General features: G+C 43.9%; 1 protein-coding gene across 1 annotated transcript in view; it reads right to left on the bottom strand.

The window, feature by feature from the left end:
* Positions 1-23419, bottom strand: part of TLN2 (talin 2) — a 175290-nt gene extending 151871 nt beyond the window's left edge. Inside the window, exons 1-6 of the mRNA XM_056120009.1 lie at positions 23267-23419; positions 18072-18169; positions 16308-16437; positions 13376-13528; positions 10951-11093; positions 8388-8515 (exon numbers count right to left, since the gene is read on the bottom strand). Coding sequence (XP_055975984.1) covers positions 8388-8515; positions 10951-11093; positions 13376-13528; positions 16308-16437; positions 18072-18169; positions 23267-23402 — 788 coding nt within the window. The 5' untranslated portion in view covers positions 23403-23419. The remainder of the gene's footprint in view (positions 1-8387; positions 8516-10950; positions 11094-13375; positions 13529-16307; positions 16438-18071; positions 18170-23266) is intronic.
* Between the last annotated feature and the right edge of the window lie 820 nt (positions 23420-24239).

The following is a 24239-nucleotide window of genomic DNA, read 5'->3' as shown; positions in this document are numbered from 1 at the left end:
TCTATCCTGACCATTCATGCTCTTCACAGAAATTGTATCATTTTATTGGCAAGATTTTAAAGATTTTTAGATGGCTTCACTTGCTGGCAAATTATACTTTTGTTACTGTTACAAAAGGCATTCTTTTCTCAGTAACTTTTGTTTGTTGATCACCTGAGGTAATGCTTTTTGCTGTTACATGATGATCTTCTCCCCAGATATTATTTAAACTGTTATGAGTTCTATGAAGTTCCTCTGTAGATTGTGTGTATTATCTCTACAGAAAATTGCATGGTCTGCAACTATACAATTTTATCAACCCTGAAACTTTAAAAATATTGTTGATTTTACTTAGTACTCATCTTTCTATATACTATACTAAAAATTCTACAAAGACAGAAATAGTTGTGTCTTAAATTGCCCTGTCCCCAGTGATTTGTTGATTATTCAATAAATTATTTCTTGAATAAATTCATACAGTAGTGAACTTATTTGATAATAGCTTAAAATTATACCTGGATATATTTCAGGTCATCCTGGACATTGTAATGTCTTATTAACTTTTGTGGGGAAGGAAGTATGTATTATGTTTAAAAGTTTCATTTGAATTCATATTCAGAATTACACATCCACTAGTTCTACATTTAGATTAATTTTACTTTCCATCCTCTTATTTCTAATAAACTAATTTTTAATTTGTTTTGCTTTGTTTATTTTGTTAACTGATAAGACCCAAAAGTACAGATGTACTCAAGTTTTCTAATTGTCCATTTTGTCTAGATTTTCCTTCTTTTAGCTTGAAGCTTTCATATCGAATAAAAAACTACTATTTATTAAAATATCTCATCTTACTATATAAAAATAAGAAATTCTGCCCCATTTTATTATTTCATTTGCCTTTCTAGTCTTCTGTTTTTAAAATCAAATACCAGAAGTTTTCATATTTCTTCATCTTGACTAAGAGTGATATGCTAAAATTAAGTGTCTGAAATTTTATTTTGTGGCCAGAGAAATAGTATATCAGGCCTTGCACATGGCTGACCTGGTTTGATCCTTGGCACTCCATATGGCTCCCAGAGCACCGCTAGGAGTGATGCCTGAGTGTAGAGCCAGAAATAAGCCTTGAGTTTGCCAGGAGTGGCTCCAAAATAAAAACAAATAAGAAAAAACAAACAAACAACAACCCCCCCCAGAAAAACCAAACCAAAAAAACCCCACAAAGAAACAAAATCCCTCCTTTAATTCCATTTTCCTTTTTGTAGTTAAAATTAATGTTAGCTATACAGGTTCACAATATATGATCTTGGTGAATAAGACTTATTATAGTGAGTTCTTTATTTCTACTTGTATTTTCTTTTCCTTAAAAATCTATTTTATGTGACACTAAATAAACCTTTTCCCTAATTTAGATTTAACTAATTTTCTGTTGCATCACTTATTTTAAACTTAACTGTAAGCTTCTTTCATTCTTTAATTATAATATTTTTAAAAATAATACAGAATTGAAAATTCATCCAATATGAGAACCTCTGCCTTCCTTCTAATTGGTAAGACTGGTTTACTTATACTGATTATAATGCCTAAAATATTTGGGAGTGTTTCTTATATCCTTTACTGTGCACTTGACTGACTCTAATTTTGTATGGTCTGATCCCATAATAAACCTAAACAGATCCCACTGTGTTGAACAAAGTAACCATATCTTCTCTACCCTTCTTCCTCTCTAGCTGGAAACTGTATACTTTATGTCTGGTCTTTCAGGTTACATTAATCTTTTATCATTCCAACATTTTATTATGACAAATTTCAACACAGAAATTAATGAAAGAATTATTCAAAGGATACTCTAGGCCTATAGTCTAAAGTAGCATTTTCCAGACCAGAGAGATAGCACATGGGGGTAAGATACTCTTGCATGCCACTCACCCTAGTTCTATTCCAAGCTCTTTAGAGTATTCCCTGAGCCCTGGCAGGAGTGAAACTGAACATAGATCCATGAATAAGTTCTGAGAATTGCTGGGTATGGCCGAGCAATGTGTGTGTTCCCCCACCCCAAAGGGGAGTTGCTGGAAAATTTGGGGAGTTTTAGTGGCCTCATAAACAATTGGGGGCACTTTATATTTTACTTAAAGAAGATAACATCCAGGAAAGTGATGAATATGTATTTACGGGGTTGGTGGCTAAAACATGTCTGAGAGCCTCTCTTAGAGCTTCTTTGATTTTATCACCTATATCTGATATAAGCTGGAGCGATAGTACAGCGGGTAGGGCGTTTGCCTTACAAGCGGCCAACATGGCCGACCCGAGTTCAATTCCTCCGCCCCTCTTGGAGAGCCCAGCAAGCTACCGAGAGTATCTCGCCCACACGAAAGAGCCTGGTAAGCTACCCGTGACATATTCAATATGCCAAACACAGTAACAACAAGTCTCATGATGGAGACGTTACTGGGCCCACTCGAGCAAATCGATGAACAACGGGAGGACCGTGACCGTGACCATGATCTGATATAAGCACATCAGTACTATCATTTATGGCATTGTAAGGTCCACAGGAACTCTGTAACTTAGATCACTTCTGAAAATGTTCATCATGGTTTAAGGGGTTGGAAGTTTAGAAGTTGTTATTATAAAATATTCTGCTGATGCTGTTTGAGTTAACTCTTACTTTTATTTGACAAACCCTTTGACTGACATTGCATCATGCACCAAACTCTTGTCAACTTTCTAGAATCGTATTCATAGACATCCCCATAATGGGCACTGTAACTTGTAGAATCCTAAGCAAATTTTCTTAGGACTCTTAGAACTCTTAGAACGCTTGCTCTCAAAACAGAGTTTAGATAGACGGATCTTTTGAAATTAGAGTCACATTGTGATTCCTTAAAATAATGACTTGACATGTTAGTGCCACCTTGACACTGGTCTTAAAACCAGCAGAGGATCAACAGGCAGCATCTCCCTGCATTGCTCCTGTACCTGGAAGTCTTCAGTGAGTTCTGGAGGGGCACATGGCATCTTCCTGCAGATGTTTTATGAACACACTGTTACTGTCACTGTCCTCCTGTTGTTCATCGATTTGCTCAGGAGGTCCAGTAACATTGTGAGACTTGTTGTTACTGTGTTTGGCATATCGAATACATCATGGGAAGCTTTCCAGGCCTTGCTATGCAGGCAAGATACTCTCGGTAGCTTGCTGGGCTCTCCGAGGGGGCGGAAAAATTGAAGTCGTGTCGGCTGGGTCAGCCACATGCAAGACAAATGCCCTACCAGCTGTGCTATCGCTCCAGCCCTTCTGAACACAGATGCATAGAATGTCTAATCTGATTAAGAGATTGTGTTGTCACCACAGAGACTGGCACACATTCAAAAGAACAAAAGCAACTAGTGCTGGCGTGGATGTGGGGAAAAAGGGATGCTCTTTCACTGTTGGTGGGAATGCCCATTAGTCCAGCCTTTCTGGAAAACAATATGAAGTCCTTCAAAAACTAGAAATTGAGGGAATGGAGAGACAGCACAGCAGGTAGGGCATTTGCCTTGCATGCGGCCAATCTGGGCCAATCTGGGTTCAATTCCCAGCATCCCATATGGTCCCCTGAGCACCGCCAGGAGTAACCCCTGTGCATCGCCGGGTGTGACCCAAAAAGCAAAGAAAAAAAACACAAAAAAACCCAAACTAGAAATTGAGCTTCCATCTGACCCTGTAATACCACTTCTGGGAATATATCCTGAGGATGCAAAAAAGCACAGTAGAAATGACAGCTGTACCTATATGTTCATTGCAGCACTGCTCACACTAGCCAAAATCTGAAAACAACCCAAGTGCCCAAGAACAGATGACTGGTTAAAGAAACTTTGGTATATCTACACGATGGAATACTATGCAACCGTTAGGAGAGATGAAGTCATAAAATTTACTTATAAATGGACAGACATGGAGAGTATCATGCTAAGTGAAATGAGAGGGACAGACATAGAAGGACTGCACTGATTTGTGAAGTATAAAACAACATAACATGAGGCTGACACCTAAGGACAGTAGATACACAGGCCAGGAAGATTGCTCCATAGCTGGAAGCCTGCCTCATGAGTGGAGGGGAGAAGGCAGAAGGGATCACTAAGAAAATGATGGCTGGAGGAATTGGTCGGGATGGGAGATGTGTGCTGAAAATAGAAAACGGACTAAACATGATAACCTCTCAGTATCTTTATTGAAAACCATAATGCCACAAAATAAAGAGAGAGTATGGGGAATATTGTCTGCCATGGAAGCAATGGGAGAGTGGTAAAGAGTGGGTATACTGGGGTGACTGATGGTAGGGAATGTGCACTGGTGGAGGGATGGGTGTTTGATCATTATGTGATCGTAATCCAAACATGAAAGCTTGTAACTATCTCACGGTGATTCAATAAAATTTTTTAAAAAAAGATTGTGTTTCTTGGACTACATAAGCTGCTTCAATATCCCATTTTAAGACTCTTTGGAGATGACCCAAGGAAATGTGTCATGGAGAGACACATCTGATTCAGTTTAGGAGAAGTGGTTGTTTTTCGGCTCCTGGTTTTCCCTGGCTCTGGAACATATCTGTGTCTTGCTCACCTGTTTCTCTCATCTACAAGGCAGATGGAGAACTAATCCTTAAAATCCCCAAGAAGTCTGAAAATCTTTGATGTCTGATTTATTATTTATGTCTTATTTATGTCATTATTCAAAATCTTTACCAAGATTCACTAAGTGAAAAAATTATCAAAGCATCTGAGGAAAGGTGGAAAAGTACCTAATAAGAAAATCTATATTATGCTGAACATATTGTGCTAAGCAAATTTTCAGAAACATGAAAGAAATGTCCTTACTACACGTACCATTATGCATCTTACCCAGAAGCTCTGATGCTTAAATCTCTAACTCTCTACCCTGAGTTTATGATAACTCTCATGTTCTAGTCTTTTGTTTTTATTTAGTTAACTTTGTTTGATTTTGCTTGGGGGTCCACATCCAGCTGTGCTCAGGGATTACTCCTGACTCTGCATTCAGAGATCACTCCTAGTGCTTCCTGAGGGACCCTAATGGGGAACTGGGGTCAGACACATGAAAGGCAAATGCCCTATCTGCCGTACTATCTCTCCAGCCCCATCTTCTATTCTTTAAAAATTCAGCTTCTAAGGTCCAGAGATACAGCACAGCAGGTAGAGTGTCTGCTTTGCATATGGCTGACCTGAGTTCAATCCCTGACATCTGATATAGTCCCCTAAACACTGTCAGGAGTTATTCCTGAAGGCAGAGCCAGGAGTAACCTTGAGCATGCATGGTGTGCCCCAAAACCAAAATTGAACAAAATAAAACAAAAAAACCCCTCAGACTCCAATAAGATTGTTCAGGCCACCAGTAACCATGAAAACTTGATGGGGAAACCCTAATGATGGGCATACTTAGCCCAGTGAGCCTCTATGAAAGTCCAGACATGCCACCCCTGAAAACAAGCTCAAATACCCAACACATATCCAGGGAAATGTGGCCCTGATGGAGGAATGAACTCAAGAAGTTTCACTGATGATAATTTACACAATTAAATCTCTACACTCCAAAAAATGCCTCATTACTGGACTTCACTTGGCCTAATTAAAAAGTAAACATGAGGAAAACAATACAAGTGGGCAAAATGAGCTGGTTTTAATTTGGAACCTCACCTACTGCCAGAAGCATCGGCTTCCTAGTATCATTCCAGGAATAAGAAGAGTGAAGAAACAATTGCTTAACCATTGCTCTCAAGATTTTTAAGCAAAAGGACATTTTTCCTGGAATGGCAGAAAGCAACATCCAATAGGCACATAAACCACAGTGGCTCCTACACCGCCTGAAAAGCTGCTGCCCTTACTCTTGGTACAGACTGTCAGCAGGACAGGAATCTCTGGCTTGGTGGAGACGGAAGGAGACAGAAGGACTGCTCATCACATTTTAAAGGCACTTTTCCCTAGAGGTGGGGCTCCCTTTGAAAACGGTCTGATCAGGGGTGGGGGGATATTATCCATGGTGGTGGAAAATGGGCACTGGTGGAGGGATGGGTATCTGATCATTGTATAATCAAACCCAAGCACAAAAAATTGTAAATCTACAACTGTACCTCATGGTGTTTCACTAATAAAAAAAATTAAAAAAGAAAGAAAATGGTCTGATCAGTCTTAAAAGTCATAAACTGCATACATAAAAGCTCTGAACACACCAGTTCTCTCTACACCTATCTTCCACATGCACAATGCTCTGATTTCAGTTCCCAGGTACCTGAGAATGTACTTCCCTGAAGATCTAGAGAAAAAGAGGGACAGGACTGGAGCAGCAGCAGTAGCAGCTTAACACCCTCCCCACTCTCCTCCCTGAGTGGCCACACTGGGGTGGCCTTCTCAGCAGACTACGAAAACCAAACAAACGGCAAACCCTCTACTTTCTAAAATCTGGTTCTAGAATGGCTCCCTCTTCTCCCCTATTCTTTATTAGTCACTCTAAGAAACAGACAGAAACAGAATATGCTGTTTCTTCCAGACCTGATCCCTACTTGGTGGTTATCCATTTCTATGGCCCTGTTCTGCAAGTCTATGTTACAGTATCATTGGGGAACTGACTGGGATGTTAGAACATGAGAATGTATGTGTGGAGGGGGGGGGTGTGGGACAGTAGAAACTACTCAGAGAGTGTCTGAAGAGTTTTTCATAAAAGGTTTATGATCATAGATCAGAAATATACAAACTTCCTGACACACCTGCACAGCGGGCTAGCCCCACCCAACAGAAACGGGTCCAAGAATGTGGGTCAGTTGCTGGTCTGCAGGACAAAGTAAGTGAGGGCCTGGCCTCCAGCTCATCATGGGCTACACTGTAGGACAAAGCAAGCTCTTCTTCCAGAAGATGCCCTGGGATTCAGGATCCCAACTGCGGAGCTTCTTCTAATATATATATATATATATAATCACTGTCACTGTCCTCCCATTGTTCATCGATTTGCTCCAGTGGGCCCAGTAACATTGTGAGACTTGTTACTGAGTTTGGCATATCAAATACATCACAGGTAGCTTGCCAGGCTCTGCCATGCAGGCAGGATACTCTTGTATATATGCGTGTGTATACTACACATATACATGTATGTATGTATATATATGTGTGTGTATACTATACATATACATGTATACTATACATAAATATATGTATAGTGTGTATACTATACATATACATGTATACTATACATATATATGTGTATAGTGTGTGTATACTATACATATATATGTATGTTTATATGTGTGTATACTATATATATATACATATATATGTAAAACAAACATCCTCTGCCATTAGGAGAAAATCAAGATGTTCCTTATCCAGGGTACATGCTGATCCCAATCACTTTCTATCTAAGTGAAAGTGGTTTGTGTCATCATTTCCCCTCAAGATAGTTGGACACAGTATGACAAATACCTGTTGCATTCCATCCTGGCTTATTCAAAGAAAAGCTGGCAAATTCCCAGTGGGCATTTGTCCAAGGACCCCACTTCCAAAGCCTCCACAAGCAACAGTCTTGCTGACAGCAATATACTGGTCATTCCAAGGGTCTCAGGAGTGTTTGGTTGTTGGTTTTAGCCCAAACAAAGATTCCATCTCTCCAAGGAGAAAGCAGAAAATGGCAGGGAAACAACAATGGGCAGGAATGTCACTAGAGGAAGAGACATCCCAAATCCGGAGAAGCCAGACCAGAGAAAGACAAGCCGAGAAACAGCAGCTGCAGACAGCTGTAGACAGCGGGGCCTGTTGCGGAACCCCACACCTGCCCAGGTTCTGCAGCCCAGAGGAAACTGCAGAATTAACTTGCCTTGGATGCTGTAAGTACTGAGCCAGAGAAAAACACTGCCATCCAGTTTTAAAGGGGGAAGCAAAGATAAAATGGATGCAAAGAGTAGGATGTGTAATTAATGTGAATTCTGCAGATGGCAGTCAAAAATGTAGGGCTGCTTATTCAGATGCTGTCACAGTAGTAAAAGAGTCTTACAAAGAAATGAAAGAAGGCAAGAGTTGATCCAGTCCTGAGAAAGAAATCTCAGCATGGGCAGAGATTTCTGAAGCAGGAGGAGGTGAGCATTCTTACCTCCAGAGTTAGCCCATGCTGGGCTGTACAGGAGCTGGAAGGAGGTCAGGTCAAAAGCAAATGCCTTTGAACTTAGGGCAGACAACTTCCTGCTCTCCCTCTGCTTGATTTCTAGGCTTGCTCTCCTGGAGATGCTCTGATTTATCACACACTCACAGGTAACCGTCACCAATCTTTCGGTGGCTGAGACCAGGTTGGGAATTTTGGGTGGGAGCTAAAGGTTAGTGAATCAGAAGGAAGTGGAGTGGGAAAAAAAGGAGAAGGGAGAAAAAAAGGGATTTACTCTAAGAATCCAGGTTTATGCTTATGTTCCACATGAGGTCCAAACTGGATCTGAGCTTGAAATCCACCAAACTCACAAGCTTTCTCGAAGGATACGGGATGTGAGCCATTCAGGATGTCATCCCGAGCCTGGAACACAGAGGAGGAAAAAGCATCAGTTTTGACAGAAACTCTCTCCTTGGTGGATGAGTTCTTTATTGGGAGGTGGAACATTTTGGATTCTGTGGGTCATCCTGGTTTCAATCACACTCCAGAACTCTGGCAGTGCTCATGGAGTTCTTCAGGTGGTGTAAGGAAAACAATCAGAGCCAGGGGTGCAACTGGGCATGACCACATGCAAGGCAACTGCCTCCGCCCCTTACCCCTGCATCATCTCTATGACCCCTGCGGTTGCAGCTCTGCCCTGAGTGCACTGTTCTCTATGGGCGATAGTCTCCAGCTCTGCACTCAGGACACCACCAGGGAGGGCAGCATAGTGGGGTGAACCCAAAAGAACAGGTCTTCACTCTGCTCTGCCGCTGGTGGAGAGGTGCAGCTGTGTTAACATGTGAATCTAAAGCTGAGAAGGATCTAGGAAGGTAAAGGGGCATGAAAAATAGACCTAGGAAAATCCCAGTAAGACAACCACATTAAGAGGGAGGAAAATAGAAACAGAATTTACATAGTGTGCCCTTAAATCATAAAGCCAACAGAGCAATTCTCTGCAGGTGAAAATCAACCTGATTCTAGTATGAGTCAGAGGCTAAAGTGAAATAAAATTGCACACACATGCACATATAGTACATAACTCGAGACAGACATGCACACATACATGTACACACAGATATACATACACAGAGCACACACGCACATATACATATATACCACAAGAACACATATGCACACAGGCAAGTACACACATCCACAAAGACATAAATGCACACATAGACATGCACACACATCCACACAGTACACAAGCACACACAGCCACACACATGAACATACATATGTTCATTTGTATACACATACACAGGCAAACAACTTACCTAAGCACAACAGTGCACACACTTGCACTTTTATAAGTATGTGCGTGCACAAGCACAATGTACACAAGCACACAAAGTTATGAATTCAATACCACACAGTAGTAGGAAAACACGGGACTGCACTGTGCCAGAAACCCTGTTGATTCTCACCCTCTCACTCGTGTGCCTATATAGCTCTTGTCCTTCTGCTCTAGTTGAATGACCACCATCCACCCTCAGATGGACAGCCTGGAGCTCTGACTCAGAGCCTCAAGCCAACAAGCATTTCTTGGTGCCCTGAAGGCCTTCCTGCATGCCAGCCCTCCCATCTCCTTCCTCCCATGCTCTTATTACTCTGCTGATGGCCTAGCCACCTTCCCACTGTTAAGACCAGACAACAAACATTATGGAACACTCTGGACCTTGTGAGCCATCCTGGTTTCAGTCACACTCCAGAACTCTGACATTGGAGTGTGGGAACAGCCACAGACACATGTGAAGGGCTGTGTCACTTCAGGGGATCCCCAATGTGAATGAAGAGGTGGGAGAGCTGTGTACTAGCAAGACTTTACTCTCAGGCCAACAGTGTGGCTGCATGCAGCTGACCCTGCATTATTTTAGTGGGCTGGCAGTAGATAAATGGTAGAAGGGGAAGTGAAGAATAGAAGAAATAAGGGGGAGGAGGGGCAGGCTCAGAGTGGGAGAAAAGTGGGTGCTTGCCCTGATTCCAGAGAAGTGTGATTTCCCAAAGTGGGTGTTACTACCCCACACCATGGGAGCACCTCAGAATAATGGGGGGCAGTTGCAGTCTTGGATGCCATTGAGGGTGGCTTTTGTTTGTTCTTTTATAGGAGGGAGATTTCCAGGGAACTCTGAGTGGTCCTCTTTCTGAATAGGGGGTGGGAGGCCAGATGCACTCAGGCTCCACTAATCTAATGCAAAGTCTCTGTGCTAAATGTGGGGGAACCTCACCTCAGCGGAGTTAAATGACTTTAAATTGTTTAAAAGAGTTTAAGAAATTCTCTAGTGGTGGAGACATAAAAAGTGATAAGAAACCTCTCAGTTAATGAAAACTACTGATTTTTCTGACCAATATTTGCTTGTATTTGAACAGACGCAGAAAGTCAGAGTGGGCCAGTACAGCAGGTAGGTTGCCTGCCTTGTGCATGGCTGATATGGGATCCATCTCTGGCACCACATAGGGCCAGGAGTGATCCTTTTGCTCAGAGCCAGGAGTAAGTACTGAGTACCTCCGGGTGTGGCCCCCAAACAAAAAAGAAAGCCTTGGTATGTTTGGAATGGTGAGCCTGTTATGGGCCTTCCAAAGCTGGATAGAGGAAGACAGAGCCAGGTTCTAACCAAGAAAGCCACAGAGGACCCTGCCAGACTCCTCTGGATCAGTCTCACCACACCCACATGTGTGCAAGTTTGCAGTGGTGGCACCGCAGGATGCCTGATGCTCAAAGATGGTAGACAATAGCCCGGCTCACTCCTGGTGGCAAGACCCACCCTAGAGTGCCTGCAGCCTCCATCCCCGTGTCTCAGTGCTCCATCCCGTACCTGCACATAGAGCAAGTTCAGCTGCACAGGGTCTCTGGAGTCTACGTTCTGATCAGAGTAGAAGAACTTCCGTCTCAGCAGCAGTGTCTCATTCTCATCCACTCCTTGTTCTCTGAATGTTCGGCTATGATCTAGCCAATTCACTGCAGTGCAACAAGACACATGAAAAGAACTGTTTACCCTCCCTGAGTTAAGGGGGCTAGATCAGAATGGCAGTGTTACGTACACTGCTCTAATGCTGATAACAATTGTCCTATCTTGGATTCTAATGATGTTTTCTTATTCTATAGAATAATTCCACACATACCATCATGGACCACAGGACTCATCAAAAATCTAATGACAGATAAAATTCCTAGCCATTCCTCAATTTAGCTAAAGCACCACCAGGAGTTTCTAGTTCTTATCTTTAATTTTTAACTTGCAACTGGAGCGACAGGTCAGTGGGAAGGGCATTTGCCTTGCACGCAACTAACATGGTCGACCCGAGTTCAATTCCTCCGCCCCTCTTGGAGAGCCCGGAAGGCTACTAAGAGTATCTCGCCCGCATGGCAAAGCCTGGCAAGCTACCCATGATGTATTTAATATGCCAAATACAGTAACAACAAGTCTTATGATGGAGACGTTACTGGGCCCGCTCAAGCAAATCGATGAACGAGAGGATAGTGACAGGACAGTGAAATATAAAAATAGTATTACCAGTAACATTGACTTAAATAAATTGAAACATGTATGCATTCCATATTTTACCATGCATTTCTAATGTACCTCTTCCCTCAGTGGTGGCTGTGTGTGTCTGTGGGGTGTAGGGGTGATTAAGGAAACTGATGCTTCACAACCACACAACCAAGTCAGGATTTTCCTTTAACATAAAAGTGGGCTCTGCTGTCTCCTTTAAGTAAAATCATTTACAAACTTCAAGTGTCATGAGTGATCTCTGGCCCTGATTAGAAAGTAGGAGAAAGTAAAAGTAGTCAGAGAAGGGAAAGGGAAGACCACTAAGGGTGTGTGGCAGAATCTGTGTGGATCTCCTGTGTGTCACCAGCTCTGTTTCCTTGCACCTCTCTGGTACAGGGAAAACCAGAGTGACTTGGACAGAATAAAAATCCTTGGGCTTTGTCCACTAAGGTTTCTCTTAGGAGGATGTGACTGGAAAGCTAATGAGGTAGAAAAGGGGATGAGAAAATGAGATAGACAGGGGAGAGAGAGAGAGAGAGAGAGAGAGAGAGAGAGAGAGAGAGAGAGAGAGAGAGAGAGGAGAATATGGAAAAAGAGCCAGAGGATGTGATGTGAAAGCCTCAGGGGAAATCAGTCACTCTGTTAGCAGGGTGACCTAATCCCAAAGCTGCTGCAAGGACAAGGGAGGAGAAAATGAATGGTGCTTGAATCAGAATTCTCTTCTGGGGCGCAGCTAGATGACCAAATAGTGTTAGGGAACTGTGGGCATGCACAGAGATATATCCAAATATCAAGTGAACAGCCATAGAAAGGAATTTTCCTATGACAGACCATGATTGCACTTGCAACTGCTAAAGAAATAATGAATGCAGGCAATGATGGTTCATGGCATGTAGCACCATTAAACAAAAGGAAACTGCAAAATAAAAATTTTTCAAATGGTGGTACAGAACATTAGGTGAGAGATAAAACACTCACGCATGCATGTACACACATATGCACATGCAGGAACACACACACACACACACACACACACACACACACACACACACACACACACACGCACACATCTGATCAAGTCTCCAGAACCTAGGAATTAAAAAGTACAGAAAAACATGTTGAATGATACAACATGGATGCAATTAACAAAACTGATTTCTACAGAAAATTCTTTATAACTAAGATCTTCAAGGAAAAATAAGAGAGATAGAAAAAAGATTTTGTGATTTAAAGAATTAAGCGATCATTTTATAACTGAAGCCCAAGCACGGAAGTTTGTAAGTCTACAACTGTACCTCATGGTGTCTCACTAAAAAAAAAACAGAGAGAGAGAATTAAGCAACAGCTTGTTGCTGGTTTGAAGCTGGTTTGTACCTGGTTTGAAGCTCTGGACAAACTGTTACCATATTTAGAAGATACTAGATAAAATAGGAATGTGACTTGTATATTGAGTACTAAGAAATGTTTATTAGAGTTATATTTATATAAGCACCAGCAGTACTCAGGGCTTACTCCTTGCTCAGTGCTCAGGGATTATTCCTGGTGGGCTCAGGGAACCATTTTGAGTGCCAGGGCTGAAACCATATGGAATATGTGCAAGGAAGGCTCCCCACCTACCACTTCCTAAGAGTCTTTGTCTTTTAACGACAGACTCAAAATGTTTAGAGGCGAATAAACAAACACACACTTGCTGCCATGGGTCATAGGGGAGAGCAGGTCTGAATGCACTTCCTTTCCAAATACTCACAGTCATCATCTGTGTGGAGCTTGGCCTTCAGCTTCTCCATTTTCTTTTCATCCCGTAACAGAGTTCTGTCTTTTTTCAGTGTCCCCGTCCCTTCCTCCTTCTTTTCTTCCATTGTTTCTTGGATTAAAGAGTATTCTTCATAGTTTGTTATTCCTGCAAATACAAATTAGGGGATTCATCGTTTGTTATTTCTGCAAGTACAAATTAGAGTAAGTCCTGAATACCCCTGGGTGTGACCCCAAAACAAAGAATCATCTAAAATAGATGATCCCACTGTGACTTGCCTCTTTCAGCTTGGGTCCTGTAACAACCCAAGGAGAAGCTGGGAAAGAGAGGGGAGTAGGCTGTTCTTTTCATATGACGGGTCAGGACACATATCAAATAACTGGCAAGGAGCACTAAATAAATCAAGTGCAAAACAATACGTTCAATTTCTTTGTTTTAATTTTGATAAAAACAAACAAAATAGGGCTGACAGAGAAGAAAGCAAGAGCTTGTGTAAGTAGCTGAAGAATTAACCAGGTTTCTCTTCATGTCAAGAATAGTGATGGGAGGGAAACCTGGGACAATGTTCTAGGGTGCTGGGAAATGTACAGTGGAGGGATGGGTGTTGGAACACTGTATAACTGAAATCTAATCATGAACAGCTTTGTAAGTGTCTATCTTACAGTGATTCAACCAAAAAAATCTTTAAAAAAAGGAAAGAAAAGGCAACTTGCATCAAATATTGAATTATCTCAGATAGAGAGGAGACCATGTCCTCTGGAGACACTAATAGAAGCTACAAGAAGATGGCAGGAGAAAGACAGAGAGTTCAATGGGCTTAAGCATATATTTTGTATGTGCAAGGCCTGGATTTGATCCCCAGCATCCTAGAGCATTAACTTGAGAGTAGCCCCTGAGAACTACCAGGTGTGGTCTCCAAATCTTTAAAAAAATGAAGCTATAAAAAGACAAGCTATCCAAATGGACTCGTGTTGATCCGCGCCACCAAGCCTGCCCGGAGGGGGAAGGGCGTTGACCAGCCCGCCCGTTCCTCTCTGGAAAGAAAGATGGCGGCCGCACGGGAGCCTTGTGGAAAGCGGGTTTGAGCCGGGCTCGGGGGGGGGGAGCAGCGGGGACCTCATGGGAAGGGGGGCTTTGTGGGCCGTCCCCCACGCCCCACCGGGGTCGCCAGCTGCCCCCCACGAGCGGCTCTCCGGCACGGCCACGGCCCCGGAGGCACAAGGACTTAGCACAGAGAACCAGCCGCTTGGAGCAGAAAAGCAAATGGACTCGTGTTGATCCGCGCCACCAAGCCTGCCCGGAGGGGGAAGGGCGTTGACCAGCCCGCCCGTTCCTCTCTGGAAAGAAAGATGGCGGCCGCACGGGAGCCTTGTGGAAAGCGGGTTTGAGCCGGGCTCGGGGGGGGGAGCAGCGGGGACCTCATGGGAAGGGGGGCTTTGTGGGCCGTCCCCCACGCCCCACCGGGGTCGCCAGCTGCCCCCCACGAGCGGCTCTCCGGCACGGCCACGGCCCCGGAGGCACAAGGACTTAGCACAGAGAACCAGCCGCTTGGAGCAGAAAAGCAAATGGACTCGTGTTGATCCGCGCCACCAAGCCTGCCCGGAGGGGGAAGGGCGTTGACCAGCCCGCCCGTTCCTCTCTGGAAAGAAAGATGGCGGCCGCACGGGAGCCTTGTGGAAAGCGGGTTTGAGCCGGGCTCGGGGGGGGGAGCAGCGGGGACCTCATGGGAAGGGGGGCTTTGTGGGCCGTCCCCCACGCCCCACCGGGGTCGCCAGCTGCCCCCCACGAGCGGCTCTCCGGCACGGCCACGGCCCCGGAGGCACAAGGACTTAGCACAGAGAACCAGCCGCTTGGAGCAGAAAAGCAAATGGACTCGTGTTGATCCGCGCCACCAAGCCTGCCCGGAGGGGGAAGGGCGTTGACCAGCCCGCCCGTTCCTCTCTGGAAAGAAAGATGGCGGCCGCACGGGAGCCTTGTGGAAAGCGGGTTTGAGCCGGGCTCGGGGGGGGGAGCAGCGGGGACCTCATGGGAAGGGGGGCTTTGTGGGCCGTCCCCCACGCCCCACCGGGGTCGCCAGCTGCCCCCCACGAGCGGCTCTCCGGCACGGCCACGACTCCAGGACACAGAAACCAATCTCTTAACTAGCTAACTTTTAATAGAAATTCTTCCAGGGTCAATAAGTAAAATAGCAGAAATTCAAAACCGCGCGGCCGCTATCGCGGCCGCGCGACATCATTTTATTCTTAAACCAAGTTGTAGAAAGCAAATCATTTCACAACGCTGTTTCAGCATGTCTGATTGGGGGGGGGGGGGTGGGTCGTAAACTCTTAACAATAATTGTGCATCTTTTATCGAAATAATCTATCTAGTCAAAGTAGATAGAGTATTAACTAGAACTCATCTACCTCACAAGAATTGGGAGGGGTGGGAGGTGGGGGTCTATTGGGGTTCGGGGTTAAAAATGAGTATCGGTAAAGGGAAATGTGTTCGGTATCTACATGACTGAGACCTAAACCCTGAAAGCTCTGTAACTTTTCCCACAGTGATTCAATAAATAAATAAATTATAAAAAAAAAAAAAAAAAAAAAAAAAAAAAGACAAGCTATCAATAAATGAGGCTGTCCTCAGGGGTCTCCAAGGGGACCCAGGAGTCAATGACAGGACTTAAGCAGTGGGTAGGTACAGAATTCCATGGTTTCAGAAATAACATGTCCAGTGGTAACCTTTCTTCTGTTGGCAAAAAGGTAACTCAAAACTCTCAATGGGGACTTGTGAGAAGTTCAGGTGTTTACAAGGCCAGTGCAAGTTGCTGGGAATATAAACACATGCTCCTCTGAGACTGGTCAGGTGCCTATCCCTGTGCCGAACACACAGTCACCTCTACTCCAGATGGGGGCAATGCAGAAAACAGTTTAAAAAAGCTCACCTATTCTGCTGCAGATAGTGACCAGCAGCTCGCCCACCATCTTGGAGTCATCCACCATCACGGTCTTCACTGAGCCATCCAGCATGCGGATTTTCTGAGGCCTCTGCTTCTTTTTATATTCCAGAATATCCTGAAGCCAAACCACACACACACACACACACACACACACACACACACACACACGAACACGCACACACACACACACGAACACGCACACACACACATTCATACACATGTCACCTGGGAAACCAGGTATCGTGGCCAAAAAGAACTTTCCCACTAGTTCACTCTCATTTTGCCCTTCAGAGCTTTCATTAGCTTCTTGGCCACTAATAGATTTCCAGAACTCAAATATCACTTTTATCAATAAGTCTTTAAACTCTCTTTTTGGAGACCATGGGGACCCTTGAGGTGCTTTGCATATGCTTTACACCTGGGAACCTCAAGTTCAATCTCCCCTTAACACACTGCCAAGTTACCTAATCATTGAGTGATTAGGTCCCCATCAGCACAACCAATTGTGGTTCCTAAAAAAAAAGGGGAAATCTGAGAGTTAAACTAAAGTTTCACTATAGGAAATAGTCCCCAGAGAAGGACTATTTATAGCTCACACAAATTAACCTCTGTAGAATGAGAGTGACATAGTCCTCTCCAAAGCTGGGAGAGGGGTGAGCTGTGGACAATCGACAGAAAAAAACTTCCCTCCTTGTTCTTTTAAAAGCCAGTGGTTTATGTCTCCAGTGGTCAGGGATATGTGTGCATGTGCATATGCATGTTTATGTGCATATGCATATGAGTATATGCATATATAGTGTGTCTGTTTGTATATAAGTGCACATGTGCCTGCATATGTATGTGTGAATGCAAATGTATGTACTGTGTGCATATCTGTGTTTGCATGTGTATATGTAACTATACGTGGATGTGAGTATGCAGATATGTATGCAAATATATGCATTGTGTGCATGTATCTATGTATGTATCTGTGACAGAGGAAGCAAATCACAAATCACCCCAGTATTGGCACCAAAACAGAAGTAAAAACAAGAGGCATTATTTTTCTACGGAGGATTATTTTAAATAAGGTGTTTTACTGTACCTTTGGATCAAAAAGTATAGTGGATAAATGAATTAGCATCACATCATCTGCTGTCACTCTACAGACAACTGACTGGGCTGAATCTGTTAATCTCATATACCAAAAATGTATTATCTTGGGAATTAAACAGCAAAAACACCTAACACCTTTTCATTCATTATTCCTTCCCATTTTCTGACATAACCATTTTTGGTTGTTACATATCTGACCATGAACTCACATCTCTGTTATGTACTTTCACAAATACTCATGCAACAGTGATTAGTATTCCATTTCCAACTACCTGCACACTTTTTGTTTTCTCTGTTTCATTTATTGTTAGCTTTCCTATCATCAGTCACCAAGATACTTCCCTCATTTTTATGGGAAGATGTTCCATCTTTTCCAAGAACTTTCAAGTCCAACATCAGCATGCAGACTACAGGAAATATTAAGTCCAAGCTACTGTAATCATATTGTAGAGTTTCAAGAATCTGCACTCCTTTCTATCACTCCTTGGCGATAAGGTAAGGTAAATCACATCAAAGTTACTTATTAGAATATATTCTTGGATCAAATTTAATAGCTGTTTTCCCCTCTTTTCTTGGATATATGAACAATTCTCATTTCTAGGGGAGGTCTGGGAATAAAGTGATAAGAAGCATGAAATGAGAAAAGTAGCATACCCCATTCCGCAACATGTAATAATCCAGTGTTCTGCCCGCTTCCAGCCAGATCCCTTTCCTGGGGTCTTCATCAGAGAGAAACAGGCCATAGTCAGAAGCTGGAAGATAAACCAAAAGGCAGAGAAAAGGCAAAAGTGTTGTAAAACCATCACTAGCTCCCAGTTCTTGAAGCTGCTGATGAGGGAATGGCATGAAAAGGGCCCCAAGCTCTTAACTGGAGAAGCGTTTCCTTTAGACACTTTCAACCACTAGACAGAAAGCAGATGCAGAAGAGGAAGAGTTCGGGTATAAAACCAACACTTGTGGAGAGACTCATGCTTCTCCAATCCAAGGGAACTTCAGCAAAGTAGCAGTGGCATTTTCTAACTGAATCTGCCCCCAGTTAGCAAAGCCAGACCAGAAATCCAGGAAGAACACAATAGTTGAGTCAGAATTGTTGCTGACGTGACCCTTAAAATATTTGGGCCAAAAAGGGCCAATGGAGCCTTTATTTCCCTTGGAAATGAAGCCTCTGTCCCATCTTTTTTTCCCCCTTTTTTATAATTTTATTTATTGAATCACTGTGAGAGCAGTTAGAAAACTTTCGGGTTTAAGTCTCGGACATACAATGAAACACCCATATCTTAACCAGTACCCATTTTCCACCACCAAAAAACCCAGTATGCTCCCCATCCCACATTTTCCCCCATCTGTGGGGCAGATGACTTCCATATTACTCTCTCTCTACTTTGATTACATTCAATATTTCGACACCATACCCACCATTATTATTTGGGATTTTACCCTAACACTCAGATCTGAAACAGTAGACAATTTGCTTTCTATTGTTGGTTATAAATAACATATGATGTTGGGTGGCTGCAGTAGTGGCCACGAGATTTTGGAATTTCAAAATTTTAGCAATTAAACCTGGAGGGATTTCTGCCAAAACCCACTGGGTTCCGAGATTTGTTCCTGAGTCTCTTGGATCATGGCCATCAAGAAGCTTGATCAGGAGCCAGAGAGTCCATTCATGGGTGGCGACTTCGGATCTCATTGGGGCGGGGAGGAAAGGGGCAGTTCCACCCCATTCCATGAGGCCCCATGTGTCTTGTCACTGAGAACCCAAACTTGACTGTCCAATGACCTCTGGAAGATGGCAGCCACCGAGTCACCAAGGGGGAGCAGGTGGAGCGACAGCACCCTTTCCTCCATGGGGTGACCTGGTGACAGTAACCTACTGCGGGGTTCAGACACATTTCTGCCAAAAAGCCACTGGGTATCAAGTGTCTCGTCACTGAGGGCCCAAATCTGATCATCCAATGGCTTCTGGACGATGGTGGCCATCGAGTGACCAGGAGGAACAGGCCAAGGCATGAAACCTATTCCCTCCTATACCCACTGCAACTTGGTGGCCCGGCGCAGGTAACCTAATGCAGAGACTGGACACATTTTTGCAAAAAGTCGCTGGGTTCCGAGATTAGTTTCTGAGTCTCTGTGATCATGGCTGTTAAGCAGCTTGATCAGGAGCCAGAGAGGCCATTTATGGGCAGTGACTTGGGGTCTCATTGGGGCAGGGAGGAAAGGGTTGTCTCCACCCCCATCCTGCGAGGTCCCACGTGTCTCATCACTGCGGGCCCAAACCTGACTGTCCTTTGGCCTCTGGAGTATGGCAGCCACCAAACCGCCAAGGGGAGCAGGTGGATGTACAGCATCTTTTCCCCCCTGGGGTGGCCCGGCACTGGTAACCTGCGGGGATCAGACGCATTTCTGCAAAAGCCACTGGGTTCCGAGATTTGTTTCTGAGTCTCTGGGACCATGGCATTAAACAGCTTGATCAGGAGTCAGAGAGGCCATTTGTGGGCGGCGACTCAGGATTTCATTGGGGTGGGGAGGAGAGGGCCGGCTCCACTCCCCATGACGCCCCACATGTCTCATCACTCCGGGCTCAAATCTGACCATACAATGGCCTCTGTGGGATGGCGGCCACCGTGCTGCCAACGGGGAGCAGGCGGAGGGACAACACCCTTTCCTCCCTGGTGTGGTCTGTCATTGGTAACCCACTGTGAGGACCAGACGCATTTCCGCCCAAAGTTGCTGGGTGTCAAGATTTGTCTTTTAGTCTCTGGGATCATGGCCATTAAGTAGTTCGATCAGGAACCAGAAAGGCCTTGCCTCCAATTATATAGCTGAGCTAGAGATGATTTGTGGGTGTGTCTCCCACATACCTAGCTTTTGGCTGTTTACTTTCTTGGTAAACTTTGCCCCATGTTTTTGGGGTCTGACCAAAGGCACAGCAACAATTTTGGGGTATCTGGAAGTCTGAAGGCGCCATCAGGCTGCTGATGCACTCGCCTCACAGGTACAGATTGACCTGCTGGTAGCACCAAACCCCCTTCTGTCCCATTTTTTGCTGCTCAGCAATGACTACAGTTTGGGGAGAAATCCAAGAAGTTGCAGTGGGTATTTTTTTTAATTTATTTTATTGAATCACCATGAGAACAGTTTCAAAACTTTCATGTTTGAGTCTCAGTCATACAATAATCAAACACTCATTGCTTCACCAGTGACATCCTCCACCACCAAAAACCCCAGTATAACTCCCATCCCACCCCTACCCCTGCCTGTGTGGCAGAAAATTACCACATTACTCTCTCTACCTTGATTACATTCAATATTTCAACACTAATCCCACCATTATTAATTGGAATTTTACCCCAACACTCAGACGGCTGAAAAGTCAATGTTAGACAGTTTGTTTTCTATTGCTGGTTATGAGTAGCACATGACATCATGGGGCTGTGAGAGCAGCTTGAGGTTTTGGAATTATAAAATTTTAATAATTAGGGTCGGGAGAGATTTCTACCAAGAGCTTCTAGGTTCCGAGATTCATTTGTGTGTCTCTGGGATCATGGCCATTAGGGAGCTTAATAAGTAGCTGGGGGCCATTCATGGGCGTCATCTCAGGGTCCCATTGGGGCGGGGGAGGAGAAGGACTGGCTCCTCCCCCCTGGCTTGTGTTGTCACTGCTGGCCCATATCTGGGTTTTCCATTGAGTTCTGGAAGATGGCAGCTGTCAGACTTCCCAGGGAACAGGTGGAGGGACGGCACCCGTCTAGGGTGGCCTGGAGAAGGTGACCTAATGCAAAGTCTGGAGGCATTTCTGCCAAGAGCTGCTCAGTTCCGAGATCCGTTTGTGTCTGCAGTGGGTATTCTTGAAGAGATTCATCTCTCAAAAACCTCATCTTTTGCCTGAATACATTCTGTATATTATTCAAAACACTAGGTTATTACTAATATCTCAAGAAAAAAAGTAGAGTTTGTTCATGCCCTAGCCTTACCTTAAGATCTCGTTGTCAAATCATTTATAGCATTTCTTTTTTCAGTTTTTTCCCAAAATTTAATTTAACTACAGCTAAATTCTCACAGCAGAAGCTGGCAAGCTACCCGTATTCATATTCAATATGCCAAAAACAGTAACAAGTCTCACAATAGAGACGTTACTGATGCCTGCTCAAGCAAATCAATGAACACAGGAGGACAGTGCTACTGTGCTACAGTTAAGTTCTGCACGTCACGACAGAAACCCCCTCAGCTGCATCAGAGAGTTCAAAAGGAGAGAGACAGGAAGATTGCTCTCTGCTCTCTTCAAAGAATTCTCTTAAACATGATCCAGGAAAGCCTCAGAAATGCCCATGGCACTCAGAAATGGTCTGTTTTACAGAAAACAGCTTCATGATATAAAAGGGCTGATTCTTTCACCTCAGTCATACAGAAATCCAACCCAGGGAAACTTCTTCTAATTGAATTCACATTGTTTTATAAGACTGTCTCAAACGTACATTTTTACTCATCTTCAAAATATGTTAGCACTCCAGAGACTGGAGAGATAGTATAGCAGGTAGTATGCTTGCCTTGCATGCAGCCAACCCAGGTTCAATCCCCAGCACAATATATGGTCTCCGAACCCTGTCAAGAGTGACCCCAGAGTACAGAGCCAGGAATAAGTCCTGAACACAGCTGGAGATGGCCCAAAATAAAAAATATCAAAGAACCCCAAAGCCAATTTTTTTAATTTGGGGGGAAAAAGCTGAAAAAAGAAATGCTACAAATGGTTGGACAACCAGATCTCTTTTTTTAATGTAGGAGTATTGCTATTTATTCAGCCATTGATTAGGCTGATTGAATTGGGCATGAACTCCATGGACAACCAAATTTTGAGGAAAGGCTGGGACATGGGCAAGCTCTATTTTTCTTTATTGGGATATTATAAATAACTTAGCATTTTGAATAATATACCTAGTGTACTCAGGGCCAAAGATGAGTTTTTTGAGAGATGAATCTCTTCTAGACTACCCACTGCAACTTTTAAGCATTGTTGAATTTTTCTTCTTTCAATTTTTAAAATAAGTCTTGTCCACCTTTACACTAAAACCTTAGTACTTTGGGAGTTACAGAAGTTTCTTCTGGACCAATCAAATACCCAATAAGGAATGTAGATCAAGGCACAAGAAAATGAAAAGTAAAACTGCCTTAATGACTTTGTTTTGCTTTCACAATGGCACTGAGTAGTTTAACCCAAGCGTTTTTTTCTGGGGGCAGGGTGGGAAGTGTTTGGGATTATTCCAGGCTCTGCATTCAGGAATCACTCATAATGGTGCTTGGGGAAACGTATGGGATGCTGGGACCAAACCCTGGTTGGCTGCATAAAAGGCAAGCACCTTACCCACTATACTATTGTTCTGGCCCCTCAGATGCCTTTCTAAAGAAAGCTTTGAGATAAAGTTTTTAAAGACTCTTCAAATTACTTGATATGTGAGCCTTGCCCAACAAGCTGCTGGTAGTTCTAGCCTTTTTCAGGCTACAGGCAGAGAAGTTTTCATGTATGCAGGTAAGTCTCAGGATACACAAAAGCCTCATCTCCTTCTTGAATAGCTTCAGTTGTGCTTCCCCAAGCATTGCACCCAGACCATCTGTGATGATGTGTGTGGAGTGATGACCAGGGGCTGGCAATGTAAATTACTTGGTAGCAAACTCTATCATTCCATGATGAATCCCACATAAGAAAGAAGTCAGGTACAGGCCCAACAGACATTTCATGTAGAACACACATCCAAGGACACCCCCTGGAGGTCTCTGTCTCCTTTGCTCCTCAGAGAAGAACAATGCCAATGACTCTACCAGTTCTACCAGTCAGTGCTAAACCCCTGACTTACCTTGACCAGTTTGTGCCTCAGGGACTCGTTCCCGAATGACTCGACAGGCATCGTATACAGCCGTGGAAGGCTCAAACTGCATAGTCTTTACCACATTGCAGTGGCGGACACAAATCTTCAAGGATAGGGCCACCATCTTCCTAGGTGATCTGAAGACTCACTTAGAATATCTGGAAAACACAAACAGACACATACTGAGCATCTGCACAGTCATTTTTTCAGGAAGTAAAAAGACACACAAGACTCACGTTTATGAACCAAAGAAAATAAAACAGCAAACACTCAGCTTCAGATCAAAACTCGACACAGGATGGCAAGAGCCCATGTTAGCATTGGCACTTCATGGCATGGCCAGCACAAATACAGGAAGCGAGAAGCAGAGGTGTTCAAGTTTCTCCTTGCCCTATTTCCTACTTGAGGGTCCCAGGCAGGACATGCTGGAGAAGAAGGTTACAAATCAGCATTTACCACTAGAGAGGCAGGGGCCTAGTGGTGGGCCTAGTGGTAGTAGTAGGAGCCTAGATGCCCATCATACTCCACTGGAGGCTCTGGAGGCTCTGTTTGAAGTCTTAGTGCTCAACTCCCATATTACTCACTCCAGGGAGAAGTCACAAGGCCTTTCCTCCACATCATGTAGCAAACACTCAGTTTCCAAGCCCAGGCACCACCAGCAGAGTGAATCCAGGCAAGGCCCTTGAGCCACTGAGCTTCAGTTTCCACACATATCTGGTAAAGTCCACATAACTCATAGAAGAATTGAATTGAAGGGAGGGCAGTGTCAGGCCAGAGTGCACAGGCTTCATGGATGAAGCCAGGTGAGGCCAAGTGAGAAACCAGGTGCCTGAGACCCAGCCACACTCTCTACATGGGCTTCATAGTAAAAAAGGGTCAATTCAAGCTGCATTGTGCATAGCCAACTATTGTATACTTTGATTCTTACTCAGTTCAATGGTTTAAGAAAACATTTTAGTAG

This window comes from Sorex fumeus, unplaced genomic scaffold (assembly GCF_029834395.1).
Source record: "Sorex fumeus unplaced genomic scaffold, SorFum_2.1 ptg000042l, whole genome shotgun sequence".
Classification (NCBI taxonomy): domain Eukaryota; kingdom Metazoa; phylum Chordata; class Mammalia; order Eulipotyphla; family Soricidae; genus Sorex; species Sorex fumeus.
This window is presented reverse-complemented; position numbering and strand designations above follow the sequence as displayed.